Below are 25,882 nucleotides of genomic sequence, written 5' to 3'. Positions count from 1 at the left end.
CAGTGCATATGCAACGTTACACTCTCCAGCACATATTTAATATTACAACTTTAGAGACTAGTTAGGTTACACAGCACTGCCCTGTGCATATTACACTCCAAGGCGCATATCGCATAGCACGCGCTAGTGCCTGTGCTATCTCGCACTCTCCAATGAATCTGTCATTGCGCACAATGTATTGCATATTATATTTTACGCCCCGGTTCATCTTATATCACACTTTTTGGTGCATTGTTTATACCATATACTATATCTAGTTTTCATTGTCAATCGTGCTCTCACGACTATGTTCTGTATAACACTGCGTCCACCTACCCTTTTCACAGGCATTACATTTTGCGATGGGGGTGGAGGGTCAGGGGGTGTTTCTGCCAAGTGAGCCCGGAGTCACAGTCACAAACGTCCTCTTCTTCCTGAATAAAAGTGAGATTATGCTTCTTACTTGTTCATATTTTAAGTAGTTCGCACAAACGCACATTTTAAAAACAATAAAGTTCCTAATACCCACCTTCTCTGAACAGTTAGCTTGCTGCCCCATCCCTATCCTCTGTTGTTTGCCCCAACCCTATCCTCTGTTGTCTGAATCCATGGACTAGCCTCCTCCCTCCTGCCATGCATGGTCTGATGTGCTGCCACTGCCCTCCATTTAGCATGATGTACCAGTCCACTCCTCCTGCCCTCCATTGCCCAATAATATGGCCCATCATTGACCTCCTGCTTAGCCTCTGTGCTTAGCTTGCTGCCCCTATTCTCCTTCCCCCTGCCCTCCGATGTCTTTGTGCATGTCCCTGCTTCATCCTTTTTGCCCACCTTGTTCCATGGACCTGCCACTCCTATCTACTCTGAGTGTTCTGTTGAGCTGTTACTCCCCTCCCACCTGCCTAGCATTGTCAAATGACTGTAACCTGTCCCTTCCACCTCCACCCTGCCTGCCCACATGCCATGCCCGATCCCCTTCCTCCTGTCCTCCATGGTCCATTTTACTGTCACACCCTTCTGCCCTCCCTGGTCTGTTGTGCTGCAACTGCTCCTACTGCCTGCCCCACACGGTCTGTTGTGAGGCCCCTTCCCCTGAACTCTCTTGTCTGTGCCCAGGTCCTGACCCTCCCTTCTATCCTCCATGGTCCTTTGTGCATGCCCCTGCACCCTCCTTCTTGCCCATCATAGCCATTGTGCTGCCACTAACCCTCCCGCTTGCCATGCATGATCTTCTGTGCTGCCATGGCCCCTCCCACCTTCCCTGTGTGGTCAGCTAGCTGCCCCTGACCCCCTCCCACCTTCCCTCCATGGTCTGTGTGTATGCCATCATAGTCTCACTGTTGCTCTCCATGGTGTGTCTTGTTTCTAGTGCCCATCCTGCCTGACCTCCATGGTCATCTTGCTGCTCCTGCCCTGCCCCCTTGCCCCCAGCTCTCTGTTTCCATGTGCAGACCCCTATTCCCTCCCTCCTGGCTTGTCTGTTCCATTGTAATGCCCCTGATCCGTCCCTCCTGCCCTTTATGGTCTGTTATGCTGCAGCTTTCTCTCCTGTCTGTCCATTATGGTCAGCTAGCTACCATTGCCTCTTTCCCCTCTGTTCTCTGTTGTCCATGTGCATGGTCCTGTCTCCTCCCTATTGCTTTCTATGGATTGTTGTGCTGCACTCCCGTCCCGCATGCCCTGTGTGGTGTATTGTGCTGCTGCAAACCCTGATGCCTGCCCTGTAGGGTCAGTTTGGTGCACCTCTCCATGTCCGTCCTGTCTTCTGTTATCCGAGTCCATGTCCCTACCCCAATTCCTCCTGCCTACCATGATCCAATGTACCATACTTGTGAACATTTTGAACTTGGTAAGAGGGAGATTTTGACAAAAAAATGGGGTATTGATTTTCCCCTTTGAGTTGCATTGAAAAAGAGGAGATTGTAGACAGGAGACAGATCAAAAAAAGCCTATTTGAGCTTAAAAACATTGGACGTTTCCTGGCTGAAACGGGTCTGTTGGCATGTATGGTTGTACTACCACTGCCTCTTCCTTCTGCCCACAATGGTCTATTATATTGCCACAGCCTCTCTTGCCAGTCCTGTATTGTTAGTTTGTTGCCCCTGCCCCCCTTTCCACTGCCCTCCATAGTCTGTTGTGCTGCCACTGCCCTTTCTGCCTGCCCAGTGTGGTCAAACTCTCCTACCTGCCTTCAATTTTCAGAGTCCGTGCCCCTGGCCTCTGCTTCTCAGCAGTATCCCAATGAACAACTAGATTGCTAACATTCTATATTTATTACAAAAGTGTGGAACGCCTGACATCATCTTGATGTAATCAAAACTGTAATACCTAGAGCATTTCCTTTAGAAATTAAATATATGAGAGGGTCTTATTTGCATCAAAATTATGGTTAGTGCTCTAAAAAACTAAAATGAGGACATATTTTCTGAGTTTTCAAATAGCGACAAAGAACTTTTAAATTATTTGTAATCTTTAGTTTTTTTTATCCTGTTGACCACTTGATTAAATGTTGCACCTAGTGGAGAGGATGTGGTGTTACTTCCAGAGCTGCAGACTTTGCAAATGGGGAACCAGGTTGGAGTTTCTGCTTCAGCTCAACATTCTGTGATTCTGGTCAAATCACTTAATCTCCCCATGTCTACAAACAAAATTAATTTGATCTTGTGTGAAGTAACCAATGCTCATGTAAAGCACTCCAATACCTGACAAGTCTGCACTATATAAAACTGCAAATACACAACAAATAAGTGTTTTGCACACTTCTGTCATTGGGCTACATGTGGGCTACATCTGGGTGATATTTGGGCTACATTTGGGCTCTTTTGTCTCTGGTGGCCATCATGGGAGATTTATTTGTTATGAAGTTTCCTAATTTCCTCATTTACTGCAGTCTCCTCAGTAGGAAATACTTTCAGTTTTTTACTTTGGTTCCATCAAGAAGGCATTCAGATGTGTCACACATTTGCCATAAATTCTGAATGTTAGCACTCTAGTTGCTCATTAGATCACCGTAGTAAAGCTACTGCTCACCAGGCAAGTCTGCTGCTGGTATTCAAAGTGCATGTTTCAGTCTGCATGTCAGAATTTTTTTATGAAATAGAAGAGGATTTGAGAAGTCAAAATGTGCCCTAATTTTTCTTTCTGCAGCACTAATCATACTCTCTATGGCAAAATGAACCCCCTCATTTTGTTCCTTTGTAAATTAAATGTTTTAAGTGTTACTACTTTATTCCAATCAAGATGGCTTCAGGTGTGCCATACTTTTGTCATAAGTAAGACTGTTAGCGCTCTAGTTGTTCGTTAGAACACTCTGGGACATTCTGTCATTGGGCTATACTTGGTCTACATCTAGGTGATATTTGGGCTACATTTGGGCTCTTTTGTCTCTGGTGGCCATCGTGGGAGATTTATTTGTTATGAAGTTTCCTAATTTCCTCATTTACTGCAGTCTACTCAGTAGGAAATACTTTCAGTTTTTTACTTTGGTTACATCAAGAAGGCATTCAGATGTGTCACACATTTGCCATAAATTCTGAATGTTAGCACTCTAGTTGCTCATTAGATCACTGTAGTAAAGCTACTGCTCACCAGGGAAGTCTGCTGCTGGTATTCAAAGTGCATGTTTCAGTCTGCATGTAAGATTTGTTTTATGAAATAGAAGAGGATTTGAGAAGTCAAAATGTGCCCTAATTTTTCTTTCTGCAGCACTAATCATAATTTCTATGGCAAAATGAACCCACTCATTTTGTTCCTTTGTAAATTAAATGTTTTAAGTGTTACCACTTTATTCCAATCAAGATGGCTTCAGGTGTGCCATAGTTTTGTCATAAGTAAGACTGTTAGCGCTCTAGTTGTTCTTGAAAACACTCTGGGACATTCTGTCATTGGGCTGTACTTGGGCTACATCTGGGTGATATTTGGGCTACATTTGGGCTCTTTTGTCTCTGGTGGCCATCATGGGAGATTTATTTGTTATGAAGTTTCCTAATTTCCTCATTTACTGCAGTCTCCTCAGTAGGAAATACTTTCAGTTTTTTACTTTGGTTCCATCAAGAAGGCATTCAGATGTGTCACACATTTGCCATAAATTCTGAATGTTAGCACTCTAGTTGCTCATTAGATCACTGTAGTAAAGCTACTGCTCACCAGGGAAGTCTGCTGCTGGTATTCAAAGTGCATGTTTCAGTCTGCATGTCAGAATTTTTATTATGAAATAGAAGAGGATTTGAGAAGTCAAAATGTGCCCTAATTTTTCTTTCTGCAGCACTAATCATAATTTCTATGGGAAAATGAACCCCCTCATTTTGTTCCTTTGTAAATTAAATGTTTTAAGTGTTACCACTTTAACCCAAACAAGATGGCTTCAGGTGTGCCATAGTTTTGTCATAAGTAAGACTGTTAGCGCTCTAGTTGTTCTTGAAAACACTCTGGGACATTCTGTCATTGGGCTGTACTTGGGCTACATCTGGGTGATATTTGGGCTACATTTGGGCTCTTTTGTCTCTGGTGGCCATCAATGGAGATTTATTTGTTATGAAGTTTCCTAATTTCCTCATTTACTGCAGTCTCCTCAGTAGGAAATACTTTCAGTTTTTTACTTTGGTTCCATCAAGAAGGCATTCAGATGTGTCACACATTTGCCATAAATTCTGAATGTTAGCACTCTAGTTGCTCATTAGATCACTGTAGTAAAGCTACTGCTCACCAGGGAAGTCTGCTGCTGGTATTCAAAGTGCATGTTTCAGTCTGCATGTCAGAATTTTTATTATGAAATAGAAGAGGATTTGAGAAGTCAAAATGTGCCCTAATTTTTCTTTCTGCAGCACTAATCATAATTTCTATGGGAAAATGAACCCCCTCATTTTGTTCCTTTGTAAATTAAATGTTTTAAGTGTTACCACTTTAACCCAAACAAGATGGCTTCAGGTGTGCCATGCTTTTGTCATAAGTAAGACTGTTAGCGCTCTAGTTGTACGTTAGAACACTCTGGGACATTCTGTTATTGGGCTATACTTGGGTTACATCTGGGTGATATTTGTGCTACATTTGGGCTCTTTTGTCTCTGGTAGCCATTTTGGGAGACTTATTTGTTATGAAGTTTCTTAATTTCCTCATTTACTACAGTCTCCTCAGTAGGAAATACTTTCAGTTTTTTACTTTGATTCCATCAGGAAGGCATTCAGATGTGTCACACATTTGCCATAAATTCAGAATGTTAACACTCTAGTTGCTTATTAGATCACTGTAGTAAAGCTACTGCTCACCAGGGAAGTCTGCTGCTGGTATTGAAAGTGCATGTTTCAGTCTGCATGTCAGAATTTGTTAATGAAATAGAAGAGGATTTGAGAAGTCACTCAAAATGTGCCCTAATTTTTCTTTCTGCGGCACTAATCATACTTTCTATGGCAAAATGAACCCCCTCATTTTGTTACTTTTTAAATTAAATGTTTTAAGAGTTACCACTTTATTCCAATCAAGATGGCTTCAGGTGTGCAATACATTTGTCATAAGTAGGACTGTTCGCGCTCTAGTTGTACTTTAGAACACTCTGGGAAGCTGCAGTAGAACACAAAGGAATCAACCGACAGTCTCTGCCCTTGTTGGATGTACATGTTTTACTGAGAATGTCAGACTTCATTCTCACATGACTGAGAAAGATAATGTGAATTTACAGAAAATATGCTCTCAGTTTAGCTTATAGATCACCTTCCAAACCTCTGTGGAAAAAGCATGAGAAAATAGTTTTCTCTCAAACATGATTCATGATATCACGGCAGAAGGCTTTTTCACATGGTAAAATCACCTTAGAACACACCACAATTCCTAAAATGAGTAAGATACCATCAACACATAATTTATAATGTAACTAAAGTCTTCAAACCTTCTATTAACTGCAATGCTATTTAATGAGGTGCTATCATGTATATTGGTCCCAAGATGGCTGCCAACACTTCTTGGATGAAGTACTGACAGCCAATCAGATCTCATGATGAGATGTGTGGTTAGGCTTCGCCCAGATATATCTATCTTTTTAACTCTCTCTCTCTCTCTCTCTCTCTCTCTCTATATATATATATATATATATATATATATATATATATATATATATATATATATATATATATATATATATATATATATATATATTCACTTAAAAAACCATAGGTTTCACACATGTTATAGTTAGCTGGACATTTCACTCATGAAAAACCATTGAAATTCCCCCGTTATAGTTAGTGCAGGCAACTATAACTCACGCGACCGCAATCCTCTGCTGATGATGTCAGATATTACATCACTGTATTTAGACACTTATTTACCCATGTCTTCTTCCATTAATTTTTAGCTATACATATAGTACAAATATTTTTTTTTCAGAAAGACACATATGTCATCAGTGATGTAATATCTGACATCATCAGCAGAGGATTGCGGTCGCGCGAGTTATAGTTGCCTGCACTAACTATAACGGGGGAATTTCAATGGTTTTTCACGAGTGAAAAGTCCAGCTAACTATAACATGTGTGAAACCTATGGTTTTTTAAGTGAATTTGCAAGGTTTTTTAAATGCTAATTCCTAACTATAACGTGTGTGAAACCTATGGTTTTTTCAGTGAATTTGTACGGTTTTTTAAATGCTAAGTTATGTTAGTTTTTTTTTTTTTAAGTTTTTTCACCGTGCGCGTACCGTACGCGCACCAAGCGCCCACGATGCGTTGTTCGTGCTGTGCGCGTACGGTGCGCGCACCCCGCAATTTTTCGCAAAAAAAAATATTTATTTTTTTACCCTTGGGGGTCCTTCAGTGACCCCCTGACAAAGGCTAGGGGGTCAGGACCTGTCCATCCTGCCCTCTTCTCACGTTTTCCCCCTTTGTTTTTCATTGCCTCAGACTGCGAGAGACAAAATGGCGGCCGACACTTCCTGATTTCGACCGATTCGAATGTTTACTGACATCTAACAACCAATCAGAATTGCGTTCGCGCACGTCACCGTGCGCGTACGGTATGCATACCGTACGCGCACGGTGCGCGCCTATAGATATATATATGCTTTTAACTGCAATTTTCTCAGGAACTAATGAACAGATTTACTCCAGACCTGCAAAAGGCACATCCCTGAACTGAAGACTACCTCTCTGCCAAATTTCAAGTAATTCTGTTCAGCCGTTTGGGCTGTAGCTTGGACTAAAGGTCCTACGGAAAAATGCATGGGGAAAACGCGTTTTGGGACCCCCCCTTTTTCTCAGCCCCCGCTTGACGAATCCCCCCGAGACTTTCAGGGAAGGAGCGGAGCGGAGCGCCCCACCTATTTTGAAAATTTCGCGAGGATTCGTCAATCGGCGCCAAAGTTATTCAAAATAGAATGTTGCAGATTTCCTATGGAAACACGGTCCTAACTATAACTATCTACTGGCGACCGCCAGTAGATAATATATATATATATATATATATATACACCCTTGTTATATGCAAATGTATTTAAATATAACTTAAGAAAATATATCTATGCAAGTTAATTACTATATATTTATGTAGAGTAACTAATGTAATAGTAAAGGTAGCACATATATAAATAAATAATATTTAAAAATAAATTTCAATAAAGAATTAAATCAATAATAAGTAATATACCACTAAGTACAATGACAGTACCAACACAACTACTAACCATTACACACCGAGAAGTGTGACAGTCCAGACTATTCTAGTCCCCCAAAACTATAAGAATAATTTGGGTGACAGGTATTTGCCCTTTGTAATGTGTATTGAATTAGTAAACAACTGTTGTGCTCATCTATGTGGCAGACTGTCATCAAAGCCGGTGTTGAGAATTAAGTGCCGGTGCGGAAACCACTGGCTCCAATTATTCACTACCTGTGCCCAAAGTTTTGCTCAGAAGTCACAGCTGGCACTGTCGAATGTCAGAAGTGACAAATACAATGATGAGTAGTCTTGATTCCACCTCATGCCTCTTTCATCTACCACCAGACACCTTCTGCCCATTTATCCTACTCTTTCAGGTTCCTTTCATCCTTTCTATGTCACTGTTTATCTGTGTTTCTCTTCCTCTGTCTTGCAAGATTTTGTTGTTATTTTGTCTCTTCCTTGAGTTCAAAGACTGATAAGGAAAAATAGGTGTGGGTCCCCAAAAATGAGGGCGATGGGTGCCACCTGCTACTATCGGCTCAAATGAAGCACTGAATCCCCTTCTTTATCCAAATGTCTGGCCCTTTGACCAGCAAACTAATGTGTCATAATGTCTGTTTAGATGTCTCCCTTTGGGTTACTGTCCACATGGTTTTCCATAATTCATGTGTTCTTTTTTTAGGTTTGGAGAAGATGGGCTCCGGTGTCTTGTTCATGGTTTACAAGGAAACAAAAAACTTCTCTCTCTCAGCTTGTGCTACTGCAACTTGGGTCCACCAGCAGGGGCGATGCTAGGGCCTGTATTGGCAGAAACAGCTATTCAGTAAGTTATATGAAGTTCAGAGAAATCCGCCATAAGATTTTACTTTTACTGCTGTCCATCATAACCATGGTGCAAACTAGAAAGTTTAACATTGTGTATGGGTTACACTACCTTATCATATCTCCTTCATGGGTGGAATGTCAAGAGGTATTGTAGACTTCACAGAGCACTCTCTGGTTAACAGCAGATAAAGGGAAGGTTACTTTCCTGTGAGTAATTATGCTTCTGAGAGATGCCCTCTTCCACCTGAAGATTGTCACTTCTTCAAATGTGCCTTGGTGCCCCTAGAAACCTTTTGCAAAATTGGGGGGGATGAACCAGTGATACCAGGGGTACAGCAGTACTTCTGGCATCACCTCCAGTGTTGAAACCTTTGGCATAATAATCACTTGCATAGGTCTCCTGTCTCATTTCCGCTAAATCTTCCCACACCAAAGAAGAATTCAGGGAATTCCTATAGAAAGAAAGAGCTTGGGCGGGACAGGATCTGCAGAGAGGAGGCATTATAAATTTAAGGATATTTCCACTTGTAGAAACAACACTTTGTGGTAGAATCCTCTAATAGTACATTACATATTTGAATAATTCGACCCATGGTCTTGGGAATAAACCATGGAAGCCAAATTGTTCCTGCAAGACTGAGTAATCAGTCTTGTCTTCAGTCAAATGACTGAAATTCAGACAGTAGGGCCTGACAGCATTGTGAAAATATAGCCTTATAGCCCGTTGCCGAGGGCTATACTTATTGTTAAAGGCCCTGAGTCCAAATACAGCCTATAACAAAGGTAGGGGGCCTTTATCAACTAGTATAGCCTAAAGCAGATGAGCTATTAGGCTATTAGAACATTCCACCGACCAAGGCTAGAATGTTCTAAATTAAAAAATGAGAACTATAAAGACAAGCAATGGAATGTTGGAAAAGAAAGCTTATACCAGCCGTTAGAAGTCAGGAGCTACTCTATTGTCTTCAGTGGTGCTCTCAACATTCCAGTGATATAATATAGCCTTATGTGCCCGCGTTAAATTCCCGAGCAGAAGGCGAGAGACTTTTTAACAAGGTACTGGCACTTTAATAGCCGGTATAGCCCTGCTACGAAGGGCTATAAGACAATTAGAACATTCTGCCACTAGAGGGCAGAATGTTCTAACAAATAAAACAAAGGCCTCTCGAAGCTTGAGGGGATTTAAATCCCCTCGAGCTCCGAGAGGCCTTTGTAAAACATTGGAATGTTGCTCTGCGGGCCTTAAAAGGCACGTAGAAGCATGGAGCACTCCATTGTCTACAATGGAGCTCTCAACATTCAGTTCTAATATGGCTTCATTTCCAACCTGCAGCCCGTCCTGCAGAAAACGTATAGTCATGATAAATCCTCTGTGATAATGGGTAGTAACCACAATGGGCTCTCGTTAAGAAACTAACTCGCAGTGGAGAGAAATGCTGAACACAATGCAACAAGAAATGACCTGCTGTAAGAAAAATCTCACTTGAAAGCATAATCACAGTCAACAAACTGCCTGCACATCCATTCTATTGTCATCTGTCTGAACAACCTTGTTACCGAGTACCTGCACTCCCGGGGAGTCCTGATGATTTTCATCTGACTTTGAAGGGTGAATTGCGGGTATAATACTCGATTCTATCATATGAAAAACTGAGATAGGTTTCAGTATGCTTTAGATATTCATTATGTATTTGTGCAATTATTCGCAGAGATACTTTTTGTGGTTGATTCACTGCTGTATTGAACCTTGCTTGCACCACCAGTCATAAGGAGCTGTCACAAAGGTGATACTCAATAGTAATAATACAAATGTAAGAATTGCATTGTCTGTAGAGCGGGGGCGTTTAACGTGCTTCCAAGATGGCTAGATCCATATCAGTTTTTTTGACTATTCACTTAAAATAAATATATATATGTACAATTTATATAAATTGAAATAATTTCCATAGTGGTTTTGCTGAAAATGTTGGTGCCCGAGCCTTGATTGGTCACCCTTCTCCTAGAGGACCATCAATATTTATACCAAACAAGTGTCGAGGACCCACGGGGATATAACATTAGGAGTAGGAAATAATCCCTATAAAAATGACTAGACCACTGCCGAAATAAAGAAAAATCCTCTATGGTTTGTTGCTGTAGAATAGGTATGCTTGGCAAGCAGTCTGAGATGGTATAACATTTGAGCCCCAGTTATTGCAAGGCCCAGTATTAAGTATGAAAATAAAAATAGGGGCTTCATGGTTCAATATAAGATTCTTCAGCTCATGAAAGTGTCCCTGACAGGCCTATCACACACATAACTTCATCAGAGAAGTCAGAGTCTCCCCTCAGCTGCTCAGGAGCCACATACAGCGATGGGGACTGTCTGTGCAGAGATGCAGCATCTTGGCAGCCTGCATCAGCAGGTATGGCAATGTGGGCACCAAGCTCAAAAGATAATCTGAACATGCTGTTGTTTTCATACAATGTTGGAACAATGAGGATAATTCTAATAGAACAATGCTGTGAAGGTCCATATGTGCTGCGGCAACAAATGATGGACGGATTTCTGAATGAATCAAACATTCACCCCCAGTCAAGAGATCTGCAATAAATCCATCGTTCTTTTGCTCACTACGACACCTCAGTTTGGTCCCAGCCATTTACAAATCAGTCTTGGCCCTGTTCCTCATGGGAACAGTCCAACCGGAACTGTCAAGCAGGGTCCTCCCTGGACCGGAAACAAGCATCCTGGGACTGGTCTTGGGGTAACATCCCATATCAGCCAGGTTAGCTTGAATCCAGTGGCACAGTGAGCAAGAGACCCAGGTCTAGTCAAACCCATCTCTCGTGGCGAAAAGTTCTGTGGCAACATATGATGACTGGAATGCTGAATTAATCAAACATTCACGCCCAGTCAAGAGATCTGAATTAAATCCAATTTTCATTTGCTCACTACGCCACATCAGTTTGGACCCAGCCAAATGCAAATGTGAAGGTCCATATGGTCTATATTTAGTCCCTCCTTACCCTTGAAACATTTATGGAGTTGTGATTGCTTGGTTTTATCGAGGCATACCGCGTTGGGCTGGAGTAAAATTCTGAATATTTGCAGGGTGAGAAAGCGAATTAAAGTGAAAGGAGCTTGTGAATGCCCAGAAATGCACTTGTGTGTCACATTCACAAGCTTCCGAGTTTAACCAAGCCCTGGAACACTCATTTCCCCACCCCTTGATTTGGACATACATCCCTACTTGTGGCGGTGATCTCCACACCTGTAAATGGGTTTACGTCTGCCAGAAAATCCCTCTGTGAATTTCTGGCAGGCATAAAAAAGATGCATTTGGCCATAAAGTCTTTATAACGACCAAATTTACCTTTGGAAGCAGAGTCTTCATTGATAGATAGTCTAAGAAGTTAAGAATGCAGAGAGAAGGTATTCATGCAAACACTTTCAGTTCACAAAAGAGTTGTTTGTCAACATGTTTCTGCAAGACATGGGGTCCGATTTAAAGTTTGGTGATTGTTACTCTATCACAAACGTCACAGATATCCCGTTTGCCTTATTACAAGGGCATTATATCGTGTTTGGCGAACTTATAACAAGGCAGACCGGATAGTGATCACGTTTCTCTTGGAGAACATGATCTATCTATCTATCTATCTATCTATCTATCTATCTATCTATCTATCTATCTATCTATCTATCTATCTATCTATCTATCTATCTATCTATCTATCTATCTATCTATCTATCTATCTATCTATCTATCTATCTATCTATCTATCTATCTATCTTTTTATGGAGGGGATCAGTTTGAGCCATTTTGCTTTGAGCTGCTTTTGGAAGAGACCAGCCTTTGCCCCCCCCCCCCCCTAAAGCTGCCAACAGTAAGCTGAGAAAAAGCTGGCCTTATCCTTAGTGGATTTCCTCCTTGCTCCACCAGATCTATAATGCGCATTTGCCAGTTGGCAATAACTGTGCATAGTTATTTATATGGGTCATGCCTCCATCAACATGGACCTCGCCTTCCACTTCACTCCTCCATCAGTAGCGGGCAATGTGAATTGCTGGTAGGCAACTTCCCACCCACTTCAAACTACAATTGTTGCTGCCCATCTTGTGTAGGTGGCAGTTGGGAGGTCAGCTGTACTCTACTGCCCTTGCATAATAGAAACCCTGGGGTTATGATGGGAAGGGTAGCAGCTTTGGCTTGTAAGCTACTTGGAAGATACCTTCTGTGGTACCTATATGACATCTATTGTTTCCACTCTGCTATGCAAGAGAAGGCCAACCACATGCAAATCAGCCCAGCATCGATGAAACTCAACAGAGTATTGTTACTTAGGGGCATTTGTTCTTTTTTTGGCAGAGAGATTTACCTAAATGGCAACTATTTGCAATGTTTGGGCGCCCTGGAGCTCATCACTCTGATCGCAGTGTATGCACAGAAGCTCGGATCCGAAAGGCAAGCCAGCACCCTAGAGTCTAGAAAGGACATAGCCCATCAAATACTTGAAGGTAAGACTTACTGTTCTTGATACAAGGGACATAAAAGCTTAAGACTATTTAATGGGCATTTCAGAGAATGATGTCACCATAGGTCTACGAATCCCAAGCAGGCATCACCATACAAAGGACAATTCTGCAATTCTGGAGTGCCAATTGTCAGTGATTGTTAGAGATGCAGGAATGGGTAAATCAAATAGTTTCTTTGTCTACTCATAATATATACAGGGCGTAGCTTCAGGGGGGTGTTTGCAGTATTACAACCCCCCCCCCACCTCCAATATATGCCTTCTTGGCTTGGTATTTGGGTCTGGGGGCCCGGGGTCGGGTCTGCTATACCAGTGTCGTTTTTTTTTGGCAAGAATAAAAGACAAAACAGTGACCTTTGAGGTAAAACAGGAGAGAGACAGAGATTTGCATCTGGTGGCTGAATTTCAAAATATGAAACGAGATAAACTGGAATGAATACCTTATTCCCTGCTTGTCTTAGGCAAATATTGTATTTCGCAGAGCCTCTGTTTTCTCCATTATCACATTGAGAGCCCTTTTAAATAATTGAGTTCAGGATATGCACTGTACAATCACCTCCTATGTTTCTTTTAATAAACTACAATGGTGCTCCATCTATAATAAGAATGTAATCCACATTTAGGATTTGCATGACTACTAACTAGACTTGTAGTTCACTAATAGGCGAGCCATTAACGTTTCTAAGTTTAAAAACTTTCACATTTAATAAATGTCTGGCTTTATATTGATATAATTTGATGTTCTAAGGTGAAATGCTTCCACATGTTAAAGAAATAAATTTTCTATTAATTTTGAAGGGACTGTATCATATTTTTACATTTTGGTTTATTGCATTACTTGGCTCTTGCACGGACTCTTAGAACCAAGCCAGACCTTTAGTGCGGCTCACCCTAATTATTTCTGGTGCGCCCACCTCTATTTGCAGCTTGGGTTTAGTACAGGGGGCCATCACTCACTTGGAAAAATGATGTGTACAATGTGAGCTGGAAACATGGAGCCCTGCCTATGTGTACCAATTTGACAACTCTACCATCAAGGCTTCTTGTTGCAGAGAAGAAGAGGGCATGTAGTGAAAATACATTTAAAATAAGTGATCCCAGGGTAGGGACTCCAGACCGTTGTGTTGTATATGATGTAGTTATTGAGTTCCCAGGGAGAACTACCAGGCGCAGGTGGGATGGACAGGGGCATAGTTTCAAGGGGGTGTTTGGGACGTGACACCCCCCAAATGCATTCTTGGCTTGGTAGTTGGGCTGTGGCCCCAAGTCAGGTCTTCTATGTCTGTGTCTGTCGTTTTCATTCTTCTCATTTCACTTAGAGTTTTAAGTGGTTCATTTTTTGGATTTCTCTCTCTTTCTCTCTCTCTCTCTCTCTCTCTCTCTCTCTCTCATTGGACTTGAAGTGGACAACATCATGGTTTAATTTCGAATTGTGATGTTCGTAAAATGATATTGATGGAATTTCAATAAATAATGGAACTTTCTGATCTATGACCTATGTGTCCCTGAACTGCTTTTGGTAACAAAATGGTAACAAAATGGACGCTATTTGGCGAAATGATTTAGCGGTGTCCTACACACATACCCTGAACACTACATGTATCACGGTACCAAATGATTCTTACTACGTTTCTGTGTTGAGCAGATCGGAGGAGGTTTTGGCAGAGTCCAGTTTAGTTATATTTACGTTTACTGTAGAGCTGTGCACCTGACTCTACTGTGGAACTGCATTTCGCAGCGCCTACTCAATACATAGCTTTGCAGATGACAGCCCTATTAGAAGGTATGCCACGATGTTCATTATCTATGTACAACATGCGTGCAGTGGCGTAGCAGGGGGAGCGCCAACAACCTCCACTCTCCACTGTTAATTGCAGCAAAAGCAGGACTCGCCAGCACCCTACCACCTACCGCTCTTACATGCAGCCTGAAGGGGCAAACGCAGGGATCGCCACAGGCGGCCAAAGGTCTAGCTACGCCACTGCATTCATGTATATGTTAAGGTCATGTTTGGAATGATGCTCTACCTGCTCACCCATGCTTCATAATTCCATAAGCTGTTCACCAGCTGGTGCCTTTACTAGTGGACTAAGGAGGAAAACAGGGTAACCATTCCTAACCACTTCCCAATGGCTTTGTGCAAACCATTTGTATGGAGAAGCTAATAATACATGGCCTTTTGCCGATGTTGCCTTCGTTGGTTGAACTCCCTGTCTTAAAGGACTCCTTTCGTAAGTTTAATAAACCCTACATACAAAGCCACCGCCTGTGCAAACACACAGCAATGCTAGCTACCAACAATCGTCCCCGCTCTCCTTTAACAAGTATGCTGATGGGTGGCCTGACTAAGGCTAGGTCAGTGGTTCTTCATGCCCAGGATACACCGCATTGCTTTATTGACTGACCTGCTGCTCTGCTTCTTGCAGAAAGTGGGTTCCATTTAGAATGGGACTGTATTTTGATCTCAGAGCACTGAATAAATCTACTAGAACCAGAACTAGTAACAACCTACAAGCCCATCCTCCTACCTAAGTGTGATCATGCTGTGCTTTGAATAATTAAATTACGTGTCTCAATTAAGAATTTTCTAAAAGTGTATAACGTTTACAGACGCCCCTTACTAAGATGAGCCCTTTTCAACTAATGTAGCAACACCATTGACAGAAAGCCTGACAATTTCGCAAGCAATTGGGTACATTAGTGATTTCAGTCTATACAGGAAACTGGTTCAAATTCATTTCTTAATGAATGCCCTATCCAAGACGAATCTGGGTTATAGAACTCTCCTATGAATATGTTTATCAAATATATTAATTATGAGTATATTGTGTCTGCATGGTGGCTTAGTTCAGTGTATTTCTGTAAGTGCTTGGTACTTGAGTAGATGTCTGGTTGCATGTGGTTTACAAAAACACATTATTTTATGGTTTACCTTTTTTGGGTTATAGAAACAATTCTGCATATCAAATACAAAGAGACTTTATTCGGTTCAAAGAACCATCAAAGCCTACAAAAAAGATAAACACAATAGTTGTTCACACTCTATGTAGCATCGATACATTCTTAAGCAAAAATAATAAAAACAAAAAACAGTTCAATCCAAGATTGCTAATATTGTGATCCATTACAAAAGGAATGCATGCAGTTAAAATATGCAATGATGTACCTTTCAGGAGTGCAAAAGCCGCAAAGTGCCTGATATAAACAAGCTTTTGGTTAAAAAAAAAAAGAAGCGTAGAAGAATACAATACAGTAGCACCTCCCATGATGATAACATAGTAGTAAAATTCAATTTTAAAAGAAATAATCAAAATGAACTATACAACAATCGTTAAAACAATTCTGAATATACTTACTGCTCGTATCACGCACAACATGCGATACCTGTGCTACTGATGTAAATGATAACTGCATGTTTAGATGTTATTAAACCTAATTTAAAATTTTACATAGCCACTGCAAAGCATTGATTGATGTTTTAACAATCACTCTAAATATGTTCGGGACGTTTGTGTTGCTTAAAGTTTTAAGATAATTCTGCATTCTGACTTAGCATCCTTCTCACTTCCTCTTCCGGGACTGGGTTGAGGTGCTCTTGTGGTTGTTACGTGACACTTTAAGAGTGAGTGTGGTTGTCACAAATCAACAATGTGTTTGTTGGACATTTAGGAGCATCAACAAAAGGCTGAACAGACTTTTTGTATTTGTAACCAGCGGACCGCAGTTCAGGTGTTAATACTGCTATTTCTGAAGATGATAATTCTGTACCAGGCCCGCCTCCGCCTGGGAAGCCAGACAGCATCGCCAGGAGAAGAAAGAAGAAAAAAGGTACCATTTTACACAGGGGACAAGTGACCTCTTTCATAACCATGACCCCAGCACCACACTGATTTGGATTCAAAGTCTCCATTTTGTTTTGCCATCACAATAATGAATTGCTCTTACTAAAGTTTACTTCACCACTCCTTGGTCCTAAATACAAACACCAAATTGTCTGAGAAGCCAAGAAATTACTTTAAAGTGACATCCATTGTTGGAACCATGTACTTAACAAAGAACCGTGCTTTCTTTTTGAATTAGCTTCATCTTAATTTTATTATGATAACTCTTGCCTGTGCTATCAGTCCTTTCTACTTCTTTGGTTTGTGTTGGTGGATACTAACTCATAAGCAGGTTGTACAATCAACGCATTGAAGTACCAACCTGCAGAGGTGAGCAGTGCCCTGCCACAAGAACACTTTAGGAAAGTGGAATATTATGTGGTATGGCTAGGTGGCCTTACCATGTAATATTATCACAATACCCCAAAGATGGTAATTGGAGTCACACTAATAAATCTTTAGCTCAGACCTGGTCGAGTAGCAAAGCGCAGTCAACCTTTACTAGAGGAACATATGTTAAGCATTTCAGAGTACCAACATAGACGATAAGTAATTCAAGTGACCTGAGAGAAATCCAACACCAATTTATAAAAATAGAGTGTATTTTTATCTTAATTTAGACACCAAAACAAACAGATTAGCATACAAATAACCTGAGTTATGTATTTTTGAAGCAATATTAAGGAATCCGGGTGCAGAGTTGTTCTGGCTGTCTTTTGTGCTGAACGGGAGCCGCAGTGGGGCTGATTTTGCCGCTTACACAGTGCTGCAAGAAACAGAATGCAAATACACAACAGATACACAGCTGCTGATGTTAGATGATGGTTGCACGGTATTCCCTGCATATGCAGAGTTGAGTGTGAGGGTCGGTTACCCGATTGGTGACCAACAAGCCTTGGCAGCAGTGAGCACAACAAAAAGCTCTGGAACTTCACGGGGTCTGGGAGAGTGAGGTAGCGTAGCGGCCTGAAACTTCGGGACAGGCAGGACTACAACTCCGACAATGCACTGGACTACCTGGATTCGGTCAATCCCACAGAGGGAAAGATGGCCAGCGATTTTGTAGATCCTGATCAAATTCCCCACCTTGCCTGGTTGCAAGCACACCTGAGGGAAGGAGCGAGCTATGTCCTCAAGGGTACCGCCCCAGATGCATATCAAAGGTGATGCAGCCTTTTAAGCTCATCGCTCTGATGTGTCAGTTCACTAGCCTGCTGAGAAGGAGGGAGGTGTGACCTCCTTCCTGCCCAGCCTTCGTTCCTGACTCCTGTGAGTGATCACACTGCCTGGCAAGAGGTCAGAATCCTATCTTGGTGGCAGCAGGCATGGCAAAGCACAGGCGGGTCAGCCAGAGCACAGTGCAGCTGGGGCAACCAGGTGGGCACCCTCTGAGGTGCCACCTGGGTGTAGGCTACGTCACCCAGGGCACGAGAATCTTGTCAGGGGTGAGAAGGCACGTTGTTTAATACCAAACATGACATATTTTAGTGGTACCATAATGGAGCTGCCAATCTCGAGAGTGCCCGGTTGGCAGCTCATGTTATCCGGTGGACTGCCAACACTTATAGTAGTTTCCAATGGGGAACGTCATTAAAGGGACATATAGGCTTGCACTTATATGTCCACATCTTTAATATAATGCACCCTGCCTCCTGGGCTGAGGAGGCATACCTTAGAGGTGCATTACATATATTAGAGGCAGTTTATGTGACTGTGCTTCACATGGTGTGGGCACAGTCGAGTTCGAGCAGCTTGCCCTGCCCCTGCAGTTTGCAATGTCAGTCCTGCTGTCAGTAGTTTGCTTGGGTCACCCAGGGTGGCACAAAACCATGCTGCAGCCCTGGAGACCCCTTTACCACCAATGCCCTGGGTACCCCTGGTACCATATAGTTTGAACTTGTAAGGGGGTAAAAACTTTGCCAAATTGGGATTACCAAGTCAAACGTAACAGTTGTGGGAGAGAGCACAGGCACTGGGGTCAGGCATCAGACAGAGTCATAACCATCAGTAAATGCAGCAAAAAGTGAGGAAAGACCCTACAGAAAGGGGTACTTACCTACACCAACATTTATTCAAAAGGATGAAACGTGGAGACGTATGTCTTGGGGTATGCAAAGACCTACACTCTGGAATGCCATAGACCTGCACCTGAGATTTGAACCCAGCTACATGTGGTTCGGTAAACTTTAAAAAACTGAACTTATCAAACTGGCCTTTAATTAAGCCCACCAAAAGAGAGGGATGACAAGTCAAGAACGTAGGACACAGTTCACATGTGTCCAGATGGGACTCCGTTCTTCCTTCATTAGCAAAGTGTATTATCCCTGCTAAGGGCTCAAAGCAACAAAATAAAAAATACATATATGTTTAATAAAATGAGAGTTAGAGGAGACACACCAAGGAATAGGTTTTAGAGACAATGATGTGCAACTCATTTTGATTTGTTCACTATGGCTTGACAAAGAGTGGCACCATTGAAGGGTTGGCGTCTGTTGTGGAAGGTATCATTTGCTGTGGAATTATTCCCAGGGCTGCTTTTAAAAATGTAAATATATGTTTCCACTAGATGGTATGATGGCATGAGAGAGGTTGGGTTCCCTATATGCGGTGGATGGTCCTCTTCCGTGGGGTGGATCAACAGGGCCACCCCATCCACCCCTAAATGAAGGCCTTAGTATAAATTGGCTGCACAATGGTCTCTCAGGGAACATTTAAGAGGTAACTTGAAATCAGCATTTGAATGTCAGTAATGTGCTTGCAAGCGGCCAAGATAATAACTTCATCCTTAAGTGATCATATTTACTTGCTTCTACTCTTTACAGCAGTCACTCTTATTATGGACCATTCTCCTCTCTGAAAAAGATCTGCCCTTCCTCGCTAGCACTGAGCTCACAGCATCATCATCAAATCTCTCTTAAATGAATAACTTTGCATTGAAATTCACCACTTTTGGATGGTGTAATTCTTCCCCTAGCCTAAAAACCTTTTGGTGCTCCTTTTAGTCTAAAATGCTGCCCAATTAATGACAGCTAGGGAGTCTCTTTAACTTGTCTCGTCTTTAATGTCGATCATATTGTATTCTTCATTAGCAAGTTACTTCTGCCTAATTTTCCAATGGGGTTCAGGTGTGACTCCTGTGTTGTTTATTGCTCTGTAGGACCTTCAGTGTCTCAATTACTATGTTGATGTAAAGTATGATCCTCTAGAATCACCTCTGCTAACTCCAAAATCAAAAATATAATGGCATGCACATTTAAGACAGCTCATTCCATTTAATAATTCCAACAATAAATAAATTTTTTACATGTATAAATATATTGCTTTGTTGTAGGAATAACGAAAAAAATTAAAGAACCGGTAGAACCTGGCGCATGGATCACAAAATTACACTTGGCAGACAACGGCATTGATGGGAGAGGCGAAGAAGGAGAGATTGGCGTTCTGGGGTTCATTCAGATTTTAAGTTTGTGAGTCCTTGAAAACGTAACGTTTTTTTCTGAACAATACTTGACAGCAGATTGTAAGTCATAGAAAGTGTTAAAGTATGTAATCAGCAAACAAATGCAGCTCTTCCTTAGCCTGCTTGATCTGATTTCTCTTCAATAACTTTAAACATTGTAGAACACCCAAAGTTCAGGATGGGAAGTACTTCATGCTATCCTTATTTTTACCCTCTTAACTGCATATTTATGATTCAATGCACTACTTAAACATTCAGCATGCACCTAAAATATAGCTACTGACTGAAATATGAAATATGCTTGAGCCTGATCAAGTTCTGGGAATCTGATCACATGGGGCCTCATTGCTTTTGCCCTTTTTATTCCGATAAGGCCAGTAACTTTAGTTACCTGCTCCAATGGAATTGAAAGATCAGATGACTTACTGTACATTGGAACCTTTGTTAAACCCTTCAGAAGGAAAAATTGGGGAATGAATGAGGAATAACTTGGGGAAATGGATTCAAAACTACTGCTTCTCTCAATAATTTATCAGGGGCTCCTTAGGCTCCCACACTTAGGACCGCATTTGGATGCCTGTCAGACTGCTACCAACAGCCTGTTGATGGTGATCCGACAGGCTGACAGCCCTTCGGTCCGTCTGCCGGATTATGGTACCAGCAGTCGGACCATTTGCTGTAGGGGTGAAGACTGCAGCCTGCGACAGGATTTACGATTCTGTCGGGGTGGCGGTCGGACTCCTATCCCTCCAATGGAGGCGGTGCCTGTGCAGGCTCCGTCGTAGGGATTAGGATGTCAGTTTCCAATTGCCTTTTCAAGGCAGCTGGAAAAATACTTTGGGAGCCCAAAGCAGGGGCCCTGTCCCTCGTGGGTCACAGCTAAGTGGCCCGGGTGGGGAACATGTAGTTCCCCCCACACATCCATGCACCGTGTGGCAGGAACCACATGGGTGCATGGATGTGTATAAAGGGCCTTTCCCTACTGCTTCTTGTGCTGTGGCCCTCTTCCTGGACCGCAGCGCAAGCCGCAGTAGGAAAAGCCACCGTTTGACCACCTGCACAGTGGTCCAATCAAAATAGGGCAGGTGGGACCACCGACTCCTTGTCAGATGGACACCTGCCTGCGGTGATGGCGGTCAGATGCGCATCCGACCACCGTCGTAATGAGGGCCTTAGGTCCCATCATGTCTGTTGTTACTGATGTCCCTAGCATTGGTAACAGATGGGACGGTCATACTTAGTACGGCCACAAAGATCTTGGAATGAGGCCCATTGAGGGTTACCAATGGATTCCCTTCTTCAGCACATGTGCGGAGGAGTTACATTCAAAATCCAAAAAGCATAGTTTATTTCTGGAGTTCCTAATTATAATGCTTCATTCCCAGCCAGCTTCAAGTGATTCCTGGCAAAATCCAATCATGAAGAATAGACTCTGGCCTCCAATACACACCTTCACTGAGCATGTGTGGCAGAGGTGCTTCTATTGCTCCAGAGAACACACGTTGGCATTAGGTCTGCTGGAAGCTTGGGCATGTTGATTGATCAAAATCTCACTCAACAGAGAAGATTTAAAAAAAAGGGATTGTTCTGTTCCCCAGATTGAGGGACAGGGAGATACTAAAAATCCTCCACCTACCCACAGTGGGATAGTATGTCTCACGTACAACCCTACCAAAGAAAAACAAGGCAAGGGAAGACAAAAAATGTCTTAATACTGCTCTCACACACTTTACCGTGTCATGCTTCATCATAGGGCCGCATCATACATCCAGGTGCAGACCAACACACTGGATGGAGCGCAAGTGTTTTTTATGAAGAATAGTGGTGAGGGTAGAGTAAATGTGAAGAGACACAAAACAAAACGCAAAGGCGTGACTCGACTAAAAGGAAAAACATATATTCCCCTTAGAGACGGGACCAAAGAGTGCAGATACATATACTTAAAACTACCTAGTGGTCAACACTCAATTTTTTATTCACCCCTGGTAGGATTAAAACCTAAGATCTGGGGTATTCAGGGAAGGTAACGACCCTTCTATCCCCACTGCAAATACCAAAATGTTTCTGCCAGCTTTTCTTGCGCCCAACCTGGTCGCTCTGGCAATCCTCAGGGTGTTGGTCCCTAGTTTATGGTCTTCACCCCTATTCGGGTGTTTTACCTTTTTATTTTGTGCGTTAGACAATGTCCAATTGTCACAAACTCTGGAAATTTCCAAGAGGAATCATATTTCTGAAAAAAGAGAAAAAAGAAAAGAGAAGAACCTATAATTGTCGTGCTAACCAACCTTTATATATTCCTCTTTGTACATTTAAGTTTTTTTATCTTCCTCCATTTGCCACAAAAACACATACATATTCTCATTACAGCCCAGTTGTTTTATACACACACACATATGTCTTATTGGGAATCACCACACTATGTGAGAACACAGACACCCCTAATTTTAGTGAGTTTAAAAACGAGCCTATAATCAGCTCATATGTTCAAAGTATTAAGATCGTAATCTTACTCCAACAAAAGCCTGTCACACTGTGTTGTTATTGTGTTGTCAAGAAAGTGATACCAGTAACCATATCCCCATGGAAAGCACATCTCAAACCTGAGCCGATATTATTTTGGCTCAACTATACTCACAAGAGTTCACGAGTACTTCTCTGAACCCGGTACCTTAGTGGGACTGTGCTCTTGTCGTCACACTCTAAGGTAGAATGATAAATAGGAGCGGGGGGGGCGGTTGGAAAGGGGAAACAAAACGGAAACCTATTGAGGCAACATCAAAAATGTCTATCACAAAATGATTTGGGCCCTTGCCTGTCCCGGGTACTTGGACCTCCCTCACGAGTGAGGCACCATTTTTATTGGGAGACCTGCGGGAACACTGGGTGGTAGGAAATCTGTGTCAGCCCGGTCATGCCACAACTTTCACACCCAAAAATGTGTGGAAAAAGTGATTATTTCAGCTAAATTTGAGGTTTGCAGGGGATTCTGGGTAAGAAAACGTTGGGGGATCCACGCAAGCCATACCTCCCTGGAATTCCATGGGTGTCTAGTTGTCAGAAATGTGTGGGTTTGGTAGGTTTCCCTAGCTGGCCGCCGAGCACGGGGCCAAAAACCCAGGTGACCCCCCTTGCAAAACCAGGTCGTTTTGTGATAGGCAATTTTGATGTCGCCTCAATACGTTTTGGGCCCTTGCCTGTCACGGGTACTTGGGCCTCCCACACGAGTGAGGCACCATTTTTATCGGAAGATCTGGGGGAACACTGGGTGGTAGGAAATTTGTGTCAGCCCAGTGATGCCACAACTTTCCCACACAAAAATATGTGGAAAAAGTGATTTGTTCAGCTAAATTTGAGGTTTGCAGGGGATTCTGGGTAAGAAAACGTTGGGTGATCCATGCAAACCATACCTCCCTATAATCCCCCGGGTGCCTAGTTTTCAGAAATGTGTGGGTTTGTAGGTTTCCCTAGCTGGCCGCCAAGCACGGGGCCAAAAACCCAGGTGACCCCCCCCCCCTTGCAAAACCAGGTCGTTTTGTGACAGGCAATTTTGATGTCGCCTCAATACGTTTTGGGCCCTTGCCTGTCGAGGGTACTTGGGCCTCCCACATGAGTGAGGCACCATTTTTATCGGGAGACCTGAGGGAACGCTGGGTAGTAGGAAATTTGTGTCAGCCCGGTGATGCCACAACTTTCCCACACAAAAATGTGTGAAAAAAGTGATTTTTTAAGCTAAATTTGAGGTTTGCAGGGGATTCTGGGTAAGAAGTTGGGGGATCCACGCAAGCCATACCTCCCTATAATCCCCCGGGTGTCTAGTTTCAGAAATGTGTGGGTTTAGTAGGTTTCCCTAGCTGGCCGCCGAGCACGGGGCAAAAACCTCAGGTGACCCCCCTTGCAAAACTAGGTCGTTTTCTGATAGGCAATTTTGATGTCGCCTCAATACGTTTTGGGCCATTGCCTGTCGCGGGTACTTGGGCCACCTACACAAGTGAGTCACCATTTTTATCGGGAGACCTGGGGGAACGCTGGGTGGTAGGAAATTTGTGTCAGCCCGGTGATGCCACAACTTTCCCACACAAAAATGTGTGGAAAAGGTGATTTTTTCAGCTAAATTTGAGTCTTGCAGGGGATTCTGGGTAAGAAAACTTTGGAGGATCCATGCAAGCCATACCTCCCTGGAATCCCCTGGGTGTCTAGTTTTCAGAAATGTGTGGGTTTGGTAGGTTTCCTTGAGTGTTAGCTGTGCTAGGACCTAAAATCCAGAAGTAAGCACATTCTGCAAAACAGTCTGTGCCTAGTGGGCTTTCTGCCCCTCCGGGGGGGGGGGGGGGGGTCAGATAAGGGGCTATAGCCCCATCTGCCTTCCAGGAGGGGCACAAAGACTGTAGCATTTATTTTTTTGGGTGGGGGTATTTGAATGCCCATTCTGGGCAGCCCCCACCCCTACATATATATTTTAAAAAATCCCTGGGGCCAAGTGGGCTTTCTGCCCCCCGGGGGACGGATCAGGGGGTATTGCCCTTTCTGCCTCCTGGGGGGCAGAAAGTCTTATTCTTACTTTAGGGGGGTAGGGTGTGGGCTTTGGCATGCCCATTCTGGGCAGCCCCCACCCCTGGCGCATAAAAAAATCCCTGGCGTCTAGGGTGCTTTCTTCCCCCCTGGGGGCAGAAAGACTGGAATGTTGTGGGGGGAGGGGTGGAGGCATTGGCATGCCCATCTTTGGCAGCCCCCACCCCTAAATTAATCATTAAAAAAACCCTGGCATCTAGTGGGCTTTCTGCCCCCCAGGGGGGCAAAAAGACTCTAATTGTGCAGGGGGGTGGGGGCATTGGTGTGCCCATATTGGGCAGCCCCCACCCCTAATTACTTAATAAACAAAATCCCTGGTTCTAGTGGGCTTTCTGCCCCTGGGGGTAGCCCCCATCTGCCCCCCAGGGGGGGCAGAAAGACTGAATTTAGCCCCAACAATATGGGGGAGCAAAGGCCCTTGCCCTAGGAGCCGCTCCCCCCTCCCTGGTGCCTAGTGGGTGGATCCCTGCTTGGAGATCACCACCCTGAGGCGATCCCCAAGCAGGGATACACTAGGGAGGGGTACCATTGGAAAGGGGAGATTCTCCCCTTTCCAATGGTGCCTCTCCCAAGTGTTTCGGTGCTCAGGGGGCTGAGATAGCCCCCCGAGCACTGAAACACTAAAACTGAAACCAAGTTCCAGTTTCGTTTTCAATCTAATGATGACAGCGCGCCATGCGCGCGATCGTCATTGGATTGAAAACAAGTGAGGGGCCTCTGGAGGTTGGGGAAGCTCTTCCCCACCTCCTGGGGCCAAAAAAAAAGAAGGAAATCCCTCTGCTGTTTGCAGCAGAGGGATTTCGTGCCCCTGTCCTCATGACAAAATGTTTCTGTCATGAGCACAGGAGCACCGGTGCTCATGACGGAACAATTCCGTCATGAGCACAGAAGGGGTTACACACGGGCTTATGTTTGGGGATTTTTTTTATGAGGCGGGTGGCTGCATTCTGCAACATTTGAAGCTTCTTGAGTGCCGATAGTCTGATGCCCATTTAGAGGGCAT

The 25,882-nt window shown here is 43.2% G+C and overlaps 1 protein-coding gene across 2 annotated transcripts in view; it reads left to right on the top strand.

Annotated features, from left to right (window-relative positions):
* The window catches only part of LOC146785096 (uncharacterized), a 192,688-nt gene that overhangs the window by 132,458 nt on the left and 34,348 nt on the right, over positions 1 to 25,882 (top strand). For both annotated transcript variants that reach the window (XM_085633649.1, XM_085633650.1), the window contains 4 exons: positions 8,309 to 8,449; positions 12,804 to 12,952; positions 16,684 to 16,797; positions 20,182 to 20,317. In XM_085633649.1, coding sequence (XP_085489775.1) covers positions 8,309 to 8,449; positions 12,804 to 12,952; positions 16,684 to 16,797; positions 20,182 to 20,317 — 540 coding nt within the window. The remainder of the gene's footprint in view (positions 1 to 8,308; positions 8,450 to 12,803; positions 12,953 to 16,683; positions 16,798 to 20,181; positions 20,318 to 25,882) is intronic.

The sequence above is a fragment of the Triturus cristatus genome, chromosome 11, assembly GCF_964204655.1.
Source record: "Triturus cristatus chromosome 11, aTriCri1.1, whole genome shotgun sequence".
NCBI classification, from domain to species: domain Eukaryota; kingdom Metazoa; phylum Chordata; class Amphibia; order Caudata; family Salamandridae; genus Triturus; species Triturus cristatus.
The sequence above is the reverse complement of the archived record's forward strand: the minus strand, read 5'-3'. Positions and strand labels throughout refer to the sequence as shown.